Source organism: Pimephales promelas, chromosome 14 (genome assembly GCF_988280905.1).
Source record: "Pimephales promelas chromosome 14, fPimPro1.hap1.1, whole genome shotgun sequence".
Lineage (NCBI taxonomy): Eukaryota > Metazoa > Chordata > Actinopteri > Cypriniformes > Leuciscidae > Pimephales > Pimephales promelas.
This window is the reverse complement of record NC_142782.1, coordinates 9825036-9840474: the sequence shown is the minus strand read 5'-3', so window position 1 is coordinate 9840474 and position 15439 is coordinate 9825036. Positions and strand designations below refer to the sequence as shown.

General features: G+C 48.7%; 1 protein-coding gene across 1 annotated transcript; it reads left to right on the top strand.

Moving 5' to 3' along the window:
- Nucleotides 1–1996: 1996 nt before the first annotated feature.
- LOC148973669 (uncharacterized) lies at nucleotides 1997–2988 on the top strand. The gene has a single exon (XM_089119378.1). It carries the CDS (start codon nucleotides 2051–2053, stop codon nucleotides 2984–2986), a length of 936 nt encoding a protein of 311 aa, XP_088975504.1. The 5' UTR covers nucleotides 1997–2050; the 3' UTR covers nucleotides 2987–2988.
- The last annotated feature ends 12451 nt before the right edge of the window (nucleotides 2989–15439 follow it).

Here is a 15439-nt window from a genome sequence, read left to right as displayed (position 1 = left end):
TCTCTCTGTGAGTCTCTGATGGATGAGATCGACCCATAACCTTAAGAGTTGTTTTCTGATCTGCTCTCCTGCCTGTGTTGAAGTAAAACAGAGCCGCTGCACTGAGTATCTCCTCCTGCTGTCATCCAGTCGTGTGAGTACAACACACAGAGTTAATAGTGACATCTTCATCTGTCCTCCTGCCTGTGTTGAAGTAAAACAGAGCCGCTGAACTGAGTATCTCATCCTGCTGTCATCCAGTCGTGTGAGTACAACACACAGAGTTAATAGTGACATCCTCATCTGTCCTCCTGTCTGTGTTGAAGTAAAACAGAGCTGCTGAACTATCTCCTCCTGCTGTCATCCAGTCGTGTGAGTACAACACACAGAGTCAATAGTGACATCCTCATCTGTCCTCCTGCCTGTGTTGAAGTAAAACAGAGCTGCTGAACTGAGTATCTCCTCCCGCTGTTATCCAGTCGTGTGAGTACAACACACCGAGTTAATAGTGACATCCTCATCTGTCTTCCTGCTTGTGTTGAAGTAAAACAGAGCTGCTGAAATGAGTATCTCCTCCTGCTGTCATCCAGTCGTGTGAGTACAACACACAGAGTTAATAGTGACATCCTCATCTGCTCTCCTGTCTGTGTTGAAGTAAAACAGAGCTGCTGAACTGAGTATCTCCTCCCGCTGTCATCCAGTCGTGTGAGTACAACACACCGAGTTAATAGTGACATCCTCATCTGTCTTCCTGCTTGTGTTGAAGTAAAACAGAGCTGCTGAAATGAGTATCTCATCCTGCTGTCATCCAGTCGTGTGAGTACAACACACAGAGTTAATAGTGACATCCTCATCTGTCCTCCTGTCTGTGTTGAAGTAAAACAGAGCTGCTGAACTGAGTATCTCCTCCTGCTGTCATCCAGTCGTGTGAGTACAACACACAGAGTCAATAGTGACATCCTCGTCTGTCCTCCTGCCTGTGTTGAAGTAAAACAGAGCTGCTGAAATGAGTATCTCCTCCTGCTGGCATCCAGTCGTGTGAGTACAACACACAGAGTTAACATTGACATCCTCATCTGCTCTCCTGCCTGTGTTGAAGTAAAACAGAGCTGCTGAATCGAGTATCTCCTCCTGCTGTCATCCAGTCGTCCTATGCAGCGAGCCTGACGACGAGAGAAGTCACTGTCAGTCCTACGAGCCTATGCAACGAGCCTGACGACGAGAGAAGTCACTGTCAGTCCTACGAGCCTATGCAACGAGTTTGACGACGAGAGAAGTCACTGTCAGTCCCACGAGCCTATGCAACGAGCCTGACGACGAGAGAAGTCACTGTCAGTCCTACGAGCCTATGCAATGAGTTTGACGACGAGAGAAGTCACTGTCAGTCCCACGAGCCTATGCAACGAGCCTGACGACGAGAGAAGTCACTGTCAGTCCTACGAGCCTATGCAACGAGCCTGACGACGAGAGAAGTCACTGTCAGTCCTACGAGCCTATGCAACGAGTTTGACGACGAGAGAAGTCACTGTCAGTCCCACGAGCCTATGCAACGAGCCTGACAACGAGAGAAGCCACTGTCTGTCCTACGAGCCTATGCAACGAGCCTGACGACGAGAGAAGCCATTGTCAGTCCTACGAGCCTATGCAACGAGCCTGACGACGAGAGAAGCCACTGTCTGTCCTACGAGCCTATGCAACGAGTCTGACGACGAGAGAAGTCACTGTCAGTCCCACGAGCCTATGCAGCGAGCCTGACGACGAGAGAAGTCACTGTCAGTCCTACGAGCCTACGCAACAAGTTTGACGACGAGAGAAGTCACTGTCTGTCCTACGAGCCTATGCAACGAGCCTGACAACGAGAAGAGTCACTGCCTGTCCCTGCTTTTATTCTTTTTTAAACTTAATAAAAAGTTACCCTTGAACCCACTTCTGTCGTCTGCCTCTTGGTGTCCTCTGGTGACTGCTCCTCCGGAGTGTGGTAGATTACCCTTGGTCTTGACCCCGGTGACATAACTTTTGGCGTAGTCGGCAGGGTGTTACCACTCGGAGTTGAGCGGCCAGAGGACCCAGGATGGCGGACGAGGATTTGCCGGCCGCCCGTCAGCCAATGGCATCTATATTTATGGGAGCCCCGTGGGCTCCGAGGTACAGTGGGCCTGGCTCAGAGTTAAGCCTGACAGACTGGAAGACGCAAGTGGAGTATCTAGCTGGGCTGCAAGGGCTCCGAGAAGCCCAGATGATACAATTTGTGTTGAATTCGCTCGAGGGGGAGGCGAAGAGAGAAGTACGAGCAGCACCTGAAGCCGTCCGAGCCACTACACAAGCAATCTTCGAGTTTTTATCCAAACAGTATGGTGATTCCACTCCAGTGGCAGTGTTGCGGGCTCAGTTTTTTAACTGTAAGCAGGGACCTGGGCAGACTCTGCGAGCGTTTGCTCTGCGACTGCGGGAACAGTTCTCCAGGTTGAAGAGTCGGGAGCATCATGGACTAGGAAATGAAGAGACTTTATTGAGAGACCAGTTCCTTTTAGGATTGCGAGAAGGTCCAGTGCGACAGAGTCTGAGGTTACAGCTTCGACGGGATGCCGCCCTGACTTTCGAAGATCTACGTGAAGAGGCTCTAGCCCTGGAACAGGATCACAATCAGGCCTTGGAGTCGCCGGTGTGCATGGCTGCAAGTGGAACTAGTGCCCCAGGATTGCCTGAATTGACGGATTGGAAACAAGCCTTCCGTGCAGAGCTGATGAAAGATGTTCGGGAAGAAATGGCTGAGTTCTCAAAGACTATTCTGGGAGAGCTCCGCCGTGGACGGCCAGAGCCCCCGCCTTTGCTCCGAGACCGGTCATATTCTGATGGAGAGAGAGATCCGGGAAGACGTACCGGCCGACCACTCAGTTCCAGGTTCCAGTGGGATGAGCAAGGGCGCCCGATCTGTAACAACTGCAGGGAGCCAGGTCACTATAGCCGCCAATGCAGCTCCCGGCGTAACTCGCAAGGGGGTTTTTAGGACGACCGGCCACTGTGGGTCAAGTGGTCGGGACCCCCCGGATGGACCCCTTTCCAAGTTCAGCTCCACGAGACAGCTTGGTGGGACGTTGTCCCGTCGTGGAGATTAAGGTCAATGGAGTTATTGTTCGTTGCCTGGTAGATACAGGGTCCCAGGTCACCATGTTTGCCGAGAGTCTGTCCAGAGATCTGTTCGACGCCCATCACTTACTAGAGGCTGAAGTCCCCTGGCTCACCTTGCGAGGAGCAAATGGCCTGAACATTCCCTATATCGGATACCAGGTGACTGATTTTGAGGTCCAGGGCACCACGATCCCACAGAAGGGGGTAGTGATTGTGCGGGACTCCTGTCTGGGGGAACATCGTGCTTTGTTGGGGATGAATGTAATCATGGACTGTTGGGAAGAACTGTTCCAGGCTGGTCCTCTTCATTCTACTTCTGTAGCCGAGAAGCAAGAGTGGGAACGGGTTATCACCGACTGTCGACGGGTACAGGTGGCCAGCTCCCAACAAGATCGGGAAGACTCTGGTCGAGTGGTATGTCGATACGCCATCTCTATTCCTGCCCGGAGTGAGGCTGTGGTCTGGGTTCGTCTTCCTGAGCGGGCCTATGGTCGAGAAGAGTATGTCCTTATCGAGCCCCACTAGGAGTGTCAGTCCGTCGAAGTTGCTCGGGGGTTAACAGTGGCCCGTCGAGGCCGGATTGCAGTAAAAGTGAGGAACACAAACACTTACCCTGTCCAACTCCATCGTCACCAACGGTTGACCCGAATTACGCCAGTGGATTCCCATCAGGTGAGGGAGGAGCAGGAGGTCCGCTTCTGCCAAGTGAGCGCAACGGTGGTCGAGGTCGGTCTTGAAAGGGAGGAATCTGGTCCTGGTCCCGCTGCGTGCAACATGCCGACCCATTTGCAGAGCGAGTCCCTGCAGGGGGAGGGCCTACAGGAAGAACAAACGCGCCGACTCCAGGGTCTGTTGGCCAAGTGGCAAGGCGTCTTCTCCACCCATGAGGAAGACTATGGATGCACCGACATCGTCAAACACGTTATACCTACCGGAGATGCTCCGCCTAGTTGAGAGCGGTACCGGCCGGTACCTCCAACCTTATACTCTGAGATTCGTGCCTTATTAAAGGGGATGCTGAGACGCGGAGTTATTCGAGAGAGCAGCAGCCCATGGGCCACCCCAATTGTCCTGGTCCGTAAGAAGACCGGCTCTTGGAGATTTTGCGTGGATTATCGCAAGTTGAACCTTGTCACCAAGAAGGATGCTTTCCCCCTGCCCCGGATTGAGGATTCCCTTACAGGACTGACCAACGCCGCCTGGTATTCTACCCTTGACTTGGCGAGTGGCTACTGGCAGGTGCGGGTGGAGGAGCAGGACCGAGAAAAGACCACATTTACCACCCCCTTTGGCCTGTTTGAGTGGGATCGTATGCCCTTCGGACTCTGTAACGCCCCTGCGACCTTCCAGAGGCTGATGCAGCGATGCCTGGGAGGACAGTTGATGGACTCTACCCTGGTGTACCTGGATGATGTGATCGTCTATTCTCCCGACTTTGACTCTCACCTGTTGCATCTGGAGCAAGTTTTCCGTGCTATGAGGCGGTATGGACTGAAGCTCCAGCCAGGGAAATGCCAGCTCTTTAAGAAGGAGGTCCAGTTCTTGGGGCACCGAGTGAGCGCCACAGGAGTGGCTGTCGACCCGGAGAAGGTGTCTGCAGTGCAGGGTTGGGTTCCACCAAAAACCATCAGGCAGGTGCGGTCCTTCCTGGGATTCGTCGGCTACTACAGGCGCTTCATAAAAGACTTCTCAAAAATTGCGAAACCCTTGAACCAGCTGCTGGCCGGATCTGGTTCTTCACGGAGCCGGAGTTCCCCAATGATTACTTGGACCCCAGAGTGTGAGACCGCCTTTCAGAGGCTGAAGCAGGAATTGCTGCAGGCCCCCATTTTAGCTTACGCTGATTTCACCCGACCCTTTGTACTTTACACCGACGCTAGCAACCGCGGATTGGGGGCGGTACTGGCCCAGCGACGAGACGGAACAGAGAGGGTCATCGCCTACGCCAGCCGGAGTCTCCATCCAGCAGAGCGGAATGATGCCAACTACAGCTCTTTTAAAATCGAGCTGCTGGCCCTGAAGTGGGCTTTGTGCGAGAAGTTCAAGGACTACTTGTGGGGAGCGGAAGTATTGGTGGTGACCGACAACAGTCCATTAGTCCACCTCCAAACCGCAAAGCTAAGGGCAGTGGAGCAGAGGTGGGTGGCCCAGCTCGCCAATTTCAATTATCGGTTGCAGTATCGACCAGGCCGCGAACACATAAATGCTGATGTCCTGTCACGATTACCACCGGTGGGGGAAGGGGGAACCCCAGGACTGGAATCAGAGGAAGGGCTGATGGTAGGAATAGTAGAGGCGCAGGGAATGCGATCGGAGGGAGTACCGGCAAGTTGGGGATGGGACCCCCACCGATGGAGAGGGCGGCAGGAACAGGATGAGGAGTTGGCTATCCTGCGGGTTTGCCTGGAGCAGAATCGACTCCCCGGGGCGGACGAACGACGGGAACATCCCGTGGGATTGAAGAAGCTTCTGGGACACTGGAAGAGATTGAAGTTGCGGGAGGGAGTAATCTGTAGGTCTGTCTTGGACTCGAGGACCCATGAGATGGTCTATCAGGTGGTGGTGCCTAGAGCCCAAATCCGGCCATTGCTTCAGGCCTACCACGATCAACTAGGGCATCAGGGCCAAGAACGAACAGTGTCACTGCTGCGCCGGCACTTCTTCTGGAGCGGGATGGAAGAATCAGTGGGGACGTATGTGCAGGGATGCCCCCGCTGTACGCTGTTCAAAACCCGACGAGACGTGAGGGCCCCCATGGTCCCGGTGAGGCCCAGAGCCCCGCTGCATATGTTGGCTATGGACTTCCTGACCTTGAGCCGCCCAATGGATCGCTACCAGAACATCTTAGTAGTCACTGACTTGTTCACCAAGTATGCCTGGGCAATACCAACTTTGGATCAGACCGCCACCACCACTGCCGGTGCTCTGTGGAGACACGTCTTCCAGCCCTTTGGATGTCCCGAAACACTCCACTCGGACCAAGGGCCGAACTTCAAATCCCGTGTCATCCAAGAATTATGCCAATTGTACGGATGCAAGAAGACCCACACCACCCCATACCATCCACAGGGAAACGGGGGGTGCGAGCGTTTCAATCAGACGCTTCTGAGTTTACTGGGGACTCTGGATGCGGACCATCAGGGTTACTGGACGGATAGCCTCCCGGCCCTGGTGCAGGCCTACAACAACAGTGTCCATAGCACTACAGGTTATGCCCCTGCTTACCTGATGTTTGGGAGACATGTGCGTCTGCCCACAGATCTGCTACTAGGGGCAGCAACGGCTGAGGCCCCCGCTACCACCACCGAATGGGTACACCGACACCATCGCCAACTACACTCTGCGTATGAGAAAGTGTCCAAGCACCTCGACGCGGCCGCCCAGAAGAACAAACGTCTGTATGACCGCACTGCTCGAGAGGCCCCTTTGTTACCTGGAGAACGGGTGCTGGTGCGAGATAACCGGCGCCAGGGGAAGGGGAAGCTCAGCGACCGGTGGGAAATCGTGCCGTATGTGGTGGAGAAACGACAGAGGCCGGACCAGCCCGTCTATGCCATTCGGCCAGAGGGGAAGACTGGCCCCGTGAGAATCTTGCACCGAAACTTGCTTCGCCCTTGCCCCAACTATCCGCGGCAAGAGACTGAGGCGCCACCGGCACCTGTGGCCCCTGTACCACCTTTGATGGGTTGGGTTGTGGTCCCTAGAGCCCCCACTCCTGAACCAAGGGAGGAAGAGCCCGTTCACCCAATTCGACATTCCCAAAGGGAGACCCGAGGAGTACCTCCTACTAGGTATGGAGACTGGGTGTCTGGACCCCGTTCTCGGGACTAGAACGGATCCGGTGGGGGAGGGTGTCACCGGGTGAACCAACTAGGAACCAAAAATATTGACTCGTTTCCAGGGGGAAGAAGTGTCGGTGTAACACCGGGGCGGCTTTTGGTAATCATATCTGACTATAATGAGCGCCAGCTGAAGCCAATGAGCAGCGCTTTATTGAATCTCATGCCGGGAGGGAAGAATATAAAGAGAGAGGTTTGAAGTATAGGAGGGGAGCTTTTTGCAGTGGGAGAACTTCACACAAGTGCTCGAGGGGATTAGAGCAGTGACAGCGGGCGGCGGCAGGATAAGGCTGGTTCCTTGTTCATCTCTGTGAGATCATTTGTCTTTGGATCATCCATCCTATGAAGAGAAGAAAGGCGAGTTGTTTTAATCACTGTGATGGTAGAGTGAGTTGCAGTGTCTGAAAGAGTGAAACAAACACGTGTGAAGATTTCCAAGAGTGATTTATGCACGAGTGTGGTGAGATCAAACAACTGTGTTCTCTCTGTGAGTCTCTGATGGATGAGATCGACCCATAACCTTACGAGTTTTTTTCTGATCTGCTCTCCTGCCTGTGTTGAAGTAAAACAGAGCCGCTGCACTGAGTATCTCCTCCTGCTGTCATCCAGTCGTGTGAGTACAACACACAGAGTTAATAGTGACATCTTCATCTGTCCTCCTGCCTGTGTTGAAGTAAAACAGAGCTGCTAAACTGAGTATCTCATCCTGCTGTCATCCAGTCGTGTGAGTACAACACACAGAGTTAATAGTGACATCCTCATCTGTCCTCCTGCCTGTGTTGAAGTAAAACAGAGCTGCTGAACTGAGTATCTCCTCCCGCTGTTATCCAGTCGTGTGAGTACAACACACCGAGTTAATAGTGACATCCTCATCTGTCTTCCTGCTTGTGTTGAAGTAAAACAGAGCTGCTGAAATGAGTATCTCCTCCTGCTGTCATCCAGTCGTGTGAGTATAACACACAGAGTTAATAGTGACATCCTCATCTGCTCTCCTGTCTGTGTTGAAGTAAAACAGAGCTGCTGAACTGAGTATCTCCTCCCGCTCTCATCCAGTCGTGTGAGTATAACACACCGAGTTAATAGTGACATCCTCATCTGTCTTCCTGCTTGTGTTGAAGTAAAACAGAGCTGCTGAAATGAGTATCTCATCCTGCTGTCATCCAGTCGTGTGAGTACAACACACAGAGTTAATAGTGACATCCTCATCTGTCCTCCTGTCTGTGTTGAAGTAAAACAGAGCTGCTGAACTGAGTATCTCCTCCTGCTGTCATCCAGTCGTGTGAGTACAACACACAGAGTCAATAGTGACATCCTCGTCTGTCCTCCTGCCTGTGTTGAAGTAAAACAGAGCTGCTGAAATGAGTATCTCCTCCTGCTGGCATCCAGTCGTGTGAGTACAACACACAGAGTTAACATTGACATCCTCATCTGCTCTCCTGCCTGTGTTGAAGTAAAACAGAGCTGCTGAATCGAGTATCTCCTCCTGCTGTCATCCAGTCGTCCTATGCAGCGAGCCTGACGACGAGAGAAGTCACTGTCAGTCCTACGAGCCTATGCAACGAGCCTGACGACGAGAGAATTCACTGTCAGTCCTACGAGCCTATGCAACGAGTTTGACGACGAGAGAAGTCACTGTCAGTCCCACGAGCCTATGCAACGAGCCTGACGACGAGAGAAGTCACTGTCAGTCCTACGAGCCTATGCAACGAGTTTGACGACGAGAGAAGTCACTGTCAGTCCCACGAGCCTATGCAACGAGCCTGACGACGAGAGAAGTCACTGTCAGTCCTACGAGCCTATGCAACGAGCCTGACGACGAGAGAAGTCACTGTCAGTCCTACGAGCCTATGCAACGAGTTTGACGACGAGAGAAGTCACTGTCAGTCCCACGAGCCTATGCAACGAGCCTGACGACGAGAGAAGCCACTGTCTGTCCTACGAGCCTATGCAACGAGCCTGACGACGAGAGAAGCTACTGTCAGTCCTACGAGCCTATGCAACGAGCCTGACGACGAGAGAAGCCACTGTCTGTCCTACGAGCCTATGCAACGAGTCTGACGACGAGAGAAGTCACTGTCAGTCCCACGAGCCTATGCAGCGAGCCTGACGACGAGAGAAGTCACTGTCAGTCCTACGAGCCTACGCAACAAGTTTGACGACGAGAGAAGTCACTGTCTGTCCTACGAGCCTATGCAACGAGCCTGACAATGAGAAGAGTCACTGCCTGTCCCTGCTTTTATTTTTTTTTAAACTTAATAAAAAGTTACCCTTGAATCCACTTCTGTCGTCTGCCTCTTGGTGTCCTCTGGTGACTGCTCCTGCGGAGTGTGGTAGATTACCCTTGGTCTTGACCCCGGTGACATCTATCTAGCCTCCGTTTTGTTTGAAAATACTTTAAACGTCAACAAGAAGTCACGTCACCCGACATCGCTTAGAGCACCTTTAAGAATATAATTTTAACAAGCAAAAGCACAAGGAATATATATATGGATATATTATTAAGTGATAATGAACATATTTGATTACTGATTTTATAAAAGAAATACATGATTATTCAAAAGGATATATGATGTATTTATGCGGAAGAGGCAAGGGATTTTGACAACCCCTTCACTATGTATTGTGAAAAGTATGGAGGACCAGCTCTACCATATTTAAAAATAAATACAGAAATAAATAAATGCTCAATAAATAAATAAGCATACAATTAATAGCCCCCCCAAAAAATACAATAAACAAATAAATGTATGTAGAAATTAAATTATACAGTGAGACATAAATGTATATATCTCTTAATCTGCTTCTTTATTTATTCACCTTTGTAATAATTACCTTATTTATTTATGTGCATGTTATAATATTTTTGTCAGTTTTATTCTTCCTTTGTATTTTTTTACCCATTTATTTCTTCAGTGCTATTTCAGCCTGTCATTTTTAAATTTCTGTATGCATTTCTCCCTCATTATGCAAATCATCTTAGGAGGTCAACTTCTTCCCATTGGTTGGTTAGCATTTTACTGCATCGGTCGAATCTACATGTCACCAGCCACAGTCACAACAAAGATGGCTACTTATGATGAAGTTGTCTGTTAGCTGAGGCATTTGGTAACTGTTTTTGAAAACAATGCTAACGTTATAAGCATTGACTTTATTATTTTTCGTTTGGACGCTCTGACAGAACTTGTGTTTCAGTTAGCGGCACACATGGACACAGATGTCGACAATGTAGTTTTTCAGAATCTGGAGGAAGCGGCCCATCTTCTTGAAGCCTTCTGTATACTTGACGCGTCCTCACGAGTGCGAGTCTTCGCTGACTGCGCGCGTACCCAGTAGCACCCCAATGCAGTACATGAGAATCACAGGGAGGAGTCGGATCAAGATCCAAGGGGTGGAGATGGGTAGGATTAGGGTTGGGTTTAGGGATTAGGGTTGGGTTGGGTTTAGGGATCAGGGAGCAGAGTTGGGTAGGTTTAGGTGTATGTAAGGTGGGAGGAGTTGGATCTGGATCTGACTCCTCCCCGTGGATTTCATGTTCCGCAGTGAGAACCATCTCCACGCACCTCTCCAAATGGACGAGGCGTTTACACCCAACGCGCATGACCGCCCACACCGCAATGACGTCATTTTTGCCGCGTGCCCTTCACGCTCTTGCAGATGCGTCATATACACAAGGCTTAAAGCCTGTTTTATGCTTCTGTGTCGAATCGATGCCGCACCCCCGCAGACTCCTCTGCGTCGACGCGAACCCCTCTCCGACCCCTCCGCCGTAGCTCGACGTGCACATCCAAAAATTTGTAACTACGCGTTGAGGCGACACAGACAGCAAGGGCTGTGATTGGTCAGATTATACATCATTTCAGGAGTGTAGCTTTTACGGTTTTCCCCTCCTGCTATAGTGCCATTTTTAACATTTGCACCCTCGTACTGATAATTATAATATTCTAATTATAATATTATATTCTTTTCTTTCTTTTTTGCTCGCAATAAACTTCAATCAATCAATAAATTAACGTTTGTTTTAAAACACAGTTTGTTGTTTATTTACAATATAATGTTCACGGTTACATCATTGATAATACAGTACTAACCAAGTCTAACACTACATCATCCTGTCATGGCACAGTTCCATGTGGAGACTGAAAAAAAGCCTACAAGTCATTCTGAACAGCTATGGCAGCTCGGGTGGAACGGGCCCTGCACATCCGTGTTGGTTCTATGGGGACAAGGTTTGTATCGTCTTGTTGTTCAACGTCGATTAGCTCCAGCTGCAACAACATTCTCTCTCTTTCGCTCACCATTGTCGGAAATGAAAAAGTGGAACCGGCGCACAGAACCAAAACAAACTAGCAAGGAGATTTGCAAAATCCCCCCCCCCTCCCCACACCCACCCCCCTAGCGTTCTGGCGGTGAAGTGCACTGCGATGCAACACAACCTGACGCAGAAGCATAAAACGGCCACGATGCCGTAGGAGTGACGGCGTAGCTACGCCGTGGAGTTGACGCAGAAGCATAAGGAGGCCTTAACTCGGTCGCTAACGTTTATCACACACCTGAGATAGCTGGTCACTTTTACATAAGGGTTTGCCTGTTGGTGCCATTGTAAGGCTTTTTGGAGTCAGCGAAATAACAGTTCATTGTCAGATGTGCAGAGAATGAACTGGCAAGGTGAGTGTACCATTACATGTGATGCCAATAGAACTGGCAAATAGAATTGGCATCACATGTAATGGTACACTCACCTTATGTTATTCTCTGCCATCCGAAGATGAACTGTAGTTTCGATGGAACTGTTGTGAAGATGGGCCGCTTCCTCCAGATTCTATAAAACTACATTATCGACATCTGTGTCCTTGTGTGCCGCTAACTGAAACACACGTTCTGTCAGAGCGTCCAAACGAAAAATAATAAAGTCAATACTTAAAATGCTAGCATTGTTTTCAAAAACAGTTGCTAAATGCCTCAGCTCACTGATAACTTCATCGTAGGTAGCCATTGTTGTGGCCGGTGGCATGTAGATTCGACCATAGACAGCAAAAGAAAGGATCCGACCGATGCAGTAAAATGCTTACCAACCAATTGGCAGAAGTTGACCCCCTAAGACAGCTCCTCCTCATTTACATAATGAGGCACAAATGCATACAGAAATGTAAAAACGACAGGCAGAAATAAATAGCATTGAAGAAATAAATAGGGTAAAAAAATACAAAGGAAGAATAAAACAGACAAAAATATTATAACATGCACATAAATAAATAAGGTAATTATTACAAAGGTGAATAAATAAAGAAGCTAATACATTTATGTCTCACTGTATAATTTAATTTCTACAGTACCTACATTTATTTGTTTATTGTATTTTTGGGGGCAATTTTTTGTATGCTTATTTATTTATTGAGCATTTATTTATTTCTGTATTTATTTTTAAATATGGTAGAGTTGGTCCTAGAAAAGCACTATACAAATAAATGTGAATTGAATTGAATTAATGATTTATTTGTTTTATTTGATTTGTAGATGTGTATGCCTATTGCCTAATAATGATATAACCCTTTTTAACCAATGGTGAGGACAACAATCAAGGTACTTTGAAAGCTCACAAATGCAAGGCTGAGGAAAAATGCAAACATTATAACCCATTCCTGTGTGATGAAAGTTGCACCACTGCACTTGTTAATGGAGCAGATCTGTTTGCGCCGTTCGACAGCCCCGCCCATCTTTCGCCCACAAATCCTTTTTGTAGAGGCAACAGTCAAAGCCACAGCTCCGTGAGAAGGCCAGATATGCACATTTTCACATATCCCGCTCAACAAATGCCATTGTTGTGGCATAAATCCTGTCAAACATCATCACTGCGTAAGAGACACTCAGAGTCAAAATAATAAAGAAAGAGAAGTTTTTATTCTTGCAAAAGTTCCCCCACTGTACCTTTCACCCACCCAGATAAGGCCACAAAGGACACAAACTTAAAGCTAGGGTATACGATTTCAAAGATTGTTCATTATTAATATCCTTGTTTAGATGCTGGTTATGGTTATACAGTATAGTACAATCCTAACAATATGAATAGAAAAAAGAATGAAAAAAATCCATTCACTCTATTGGCTGTACAGCCGCAGAAAAGTTGAAAAGAAAAGAACGAAACCCTGCATTCGCTGCCAAATATCTCGCGCTGCTGACAAGCTTCCTTTTTTCGACAGAGAACTCTGAGGAGCAGATGATGCGCTCGCCAATATAATATGACGACGTGAGCGTCAAGGCGGCGCGAATGGTGATTCTATATCCAAAGACAATCGTTATTCTGACGCGTAATTTTACATGATGTTTTACTAACAAAGTTCGGGAGGAGCATGTTCAGAATTAAACACAGGTGGAGCACATTCAGGTAATCAAGCCTAATTAGACACGAGTGGAGCGCACTCCCAATCAATGAAGTAAGAGGTATATATACAGCAAACTTAACTCAGTACTCTGGGTTCGGGCAAAAATTCCGAGCTCGGAGCCCTCCCCCTACGCATAATCTTTACTCTGTTTAATTGATGTAAATGTGAACTTGTGAAATTTGAAATGCAGCCAAACATTTCACGTGTACATTTCACGTTTGTTTAATCTCCTCGCTATCAGCAGATGTTCCAGGAGTCTCCCGCATATTAATAACGGCTCCCGGATGATCGCAAATTAGTTAAAATCTAGAGCGAGCAAGCAAGAGCGCGCGTGCAAGACAGATCAGACAGTGCTTCAATAAACCGTATGTGCGCCCACATTCGGAGAGGGAGAGGGAGACAGCGAGAGACTGCGTGTGTGCGCCTCATGCCATAGACTCAGGAATCGAAATCAGGCACCAAAGTTTTTATTCTTATTCGGTCTGGTTACTACCGTTTACGTCAGAACCGGTACCCTATTGGAACCGAGTTTCGGTACCCAACCCTAGTGCTGCCCCTTCACCAATACAACGCCATTCTCCAAGATGTGAGACCACCACTTCAGGCATCCATTGTACAGACTTTGCTCGGGGTGGGACCAGGAGAAGTGCCAGTGCTTGGTGAGGCCAGTCAGTATTAACAACCATCAAGTTGAAGTAGACTTCCTAGTAGCGGACATAGGGGGCAATGAGGTGCTGCTTGGTAAGCCAAACCTCACAAAAGGCTTTGTTGAAAAGCACAAAAGTACTCATTGCTAAAGCCCTAGTCAACACACAGGCCACCAACATCATTCCATTATGTTTTATTAACCCTGGCAACAAGGCTGTGACTATTAAAGAAGGTGCCATTGCCGGCCTCCTCCAGCCAGCGGAAGCCCTGTCCTCGTCCATTGTCCCCACCATGGTAAACTTTCCAGCACCTCCCAGAGTTCTACTGACTTTAATGCAGGGGTGCCCAACCCTGCTCCTGCCGATCGACTGTCCTGCACAGTGTTGTGGCAGATTTCCAGTCCCAATTCAAATCATCAAAGTCTGGTTCAGATCTTGAAGAAATTGCACAGAGTCAAGGTTTCAGGTCTCAGGAGAATTAACTTTATTGAGCAGTTCAACAAAGTGAGATGTCGCCCAGTCATCTGATCTTACAATGGTCTGCACCCATTTCTTATACCTTGTGGTACCCAATTAGCGCTCAAATTGTTATCTTTTCTCTCCTTGCTCCTCCTTATTACTCCTCCCAGATTAAAAACACCTGCATCATCATTTTATTTTTAATTGGGGCAACTTCTTTGCGCATGCGTATCTTTTCTTTTAAAAAAATGGACATCTGTATTATCTTTTTACACAATGGGCTCCTGTATTAGTATGCTTTTCTCGGTGGCACATTGTTACATTGTATACAATCTGTTTCTCTCCCAGTGCCTCTCAACACCTGCATCTGTGCTACAAGTGTTTTTTGGTACTTTTCCACTCTCTCGTCCCTGTCCTCATGTGCCCTATGACCCTAGTTTTTTTCTGCTTGGCATTACATCACATGCATGCTTCTTTCACATGTACAGCACGCTTCTTTTACATGTACATAGGACAAACAGAATTCTCCAACAACAGTCCAAGAGGTCAGACGTTTCATTGGCCTCGCTTCCTACTGTCGCAGGTTTGTGAAAGACTTTGCCTCCATTGCTAAACCGTTACATAATCTAGATAAGAAGAATGCCCACTTCCAGTGGCACGCTGAAAACCAAGCTGCCTTTGACACGCTCAAGCACCACCTTACCACAGTCCCAGTCTTAGGCTATCCACTGGACCATGGTGGAATGATCCTGGACACCGATAACAGCGACACCGGTATTGGCGCAGTCTTGTCACAAATGCAGGGTGGCACAGAACGTGTGTCGGCGTACGGTAGCCGCACGTACTATGAGCTATGAGATGGGAATTGCTAGCCATTGTCGATTTCACATCACATTTTCGGCAGTACCTACTTGGGAGGCCTTTCCAGGTACAAACTGATCACAGTAGCTTGCGCTGACTTACGCGAATGAAAAATCCAGAAGGTCAGAGCTTGGTAAGAGGTCAG

Excerpts from the sequence above, each read along its gene's own strand:
- LOC148973669 (XM_089119378.1), top strand. The coding sequence starts at position 2,051 with ATGGCGGACGAGGATTTGCCGGCCGCCCGTCAGCCAATGGCATCTATA.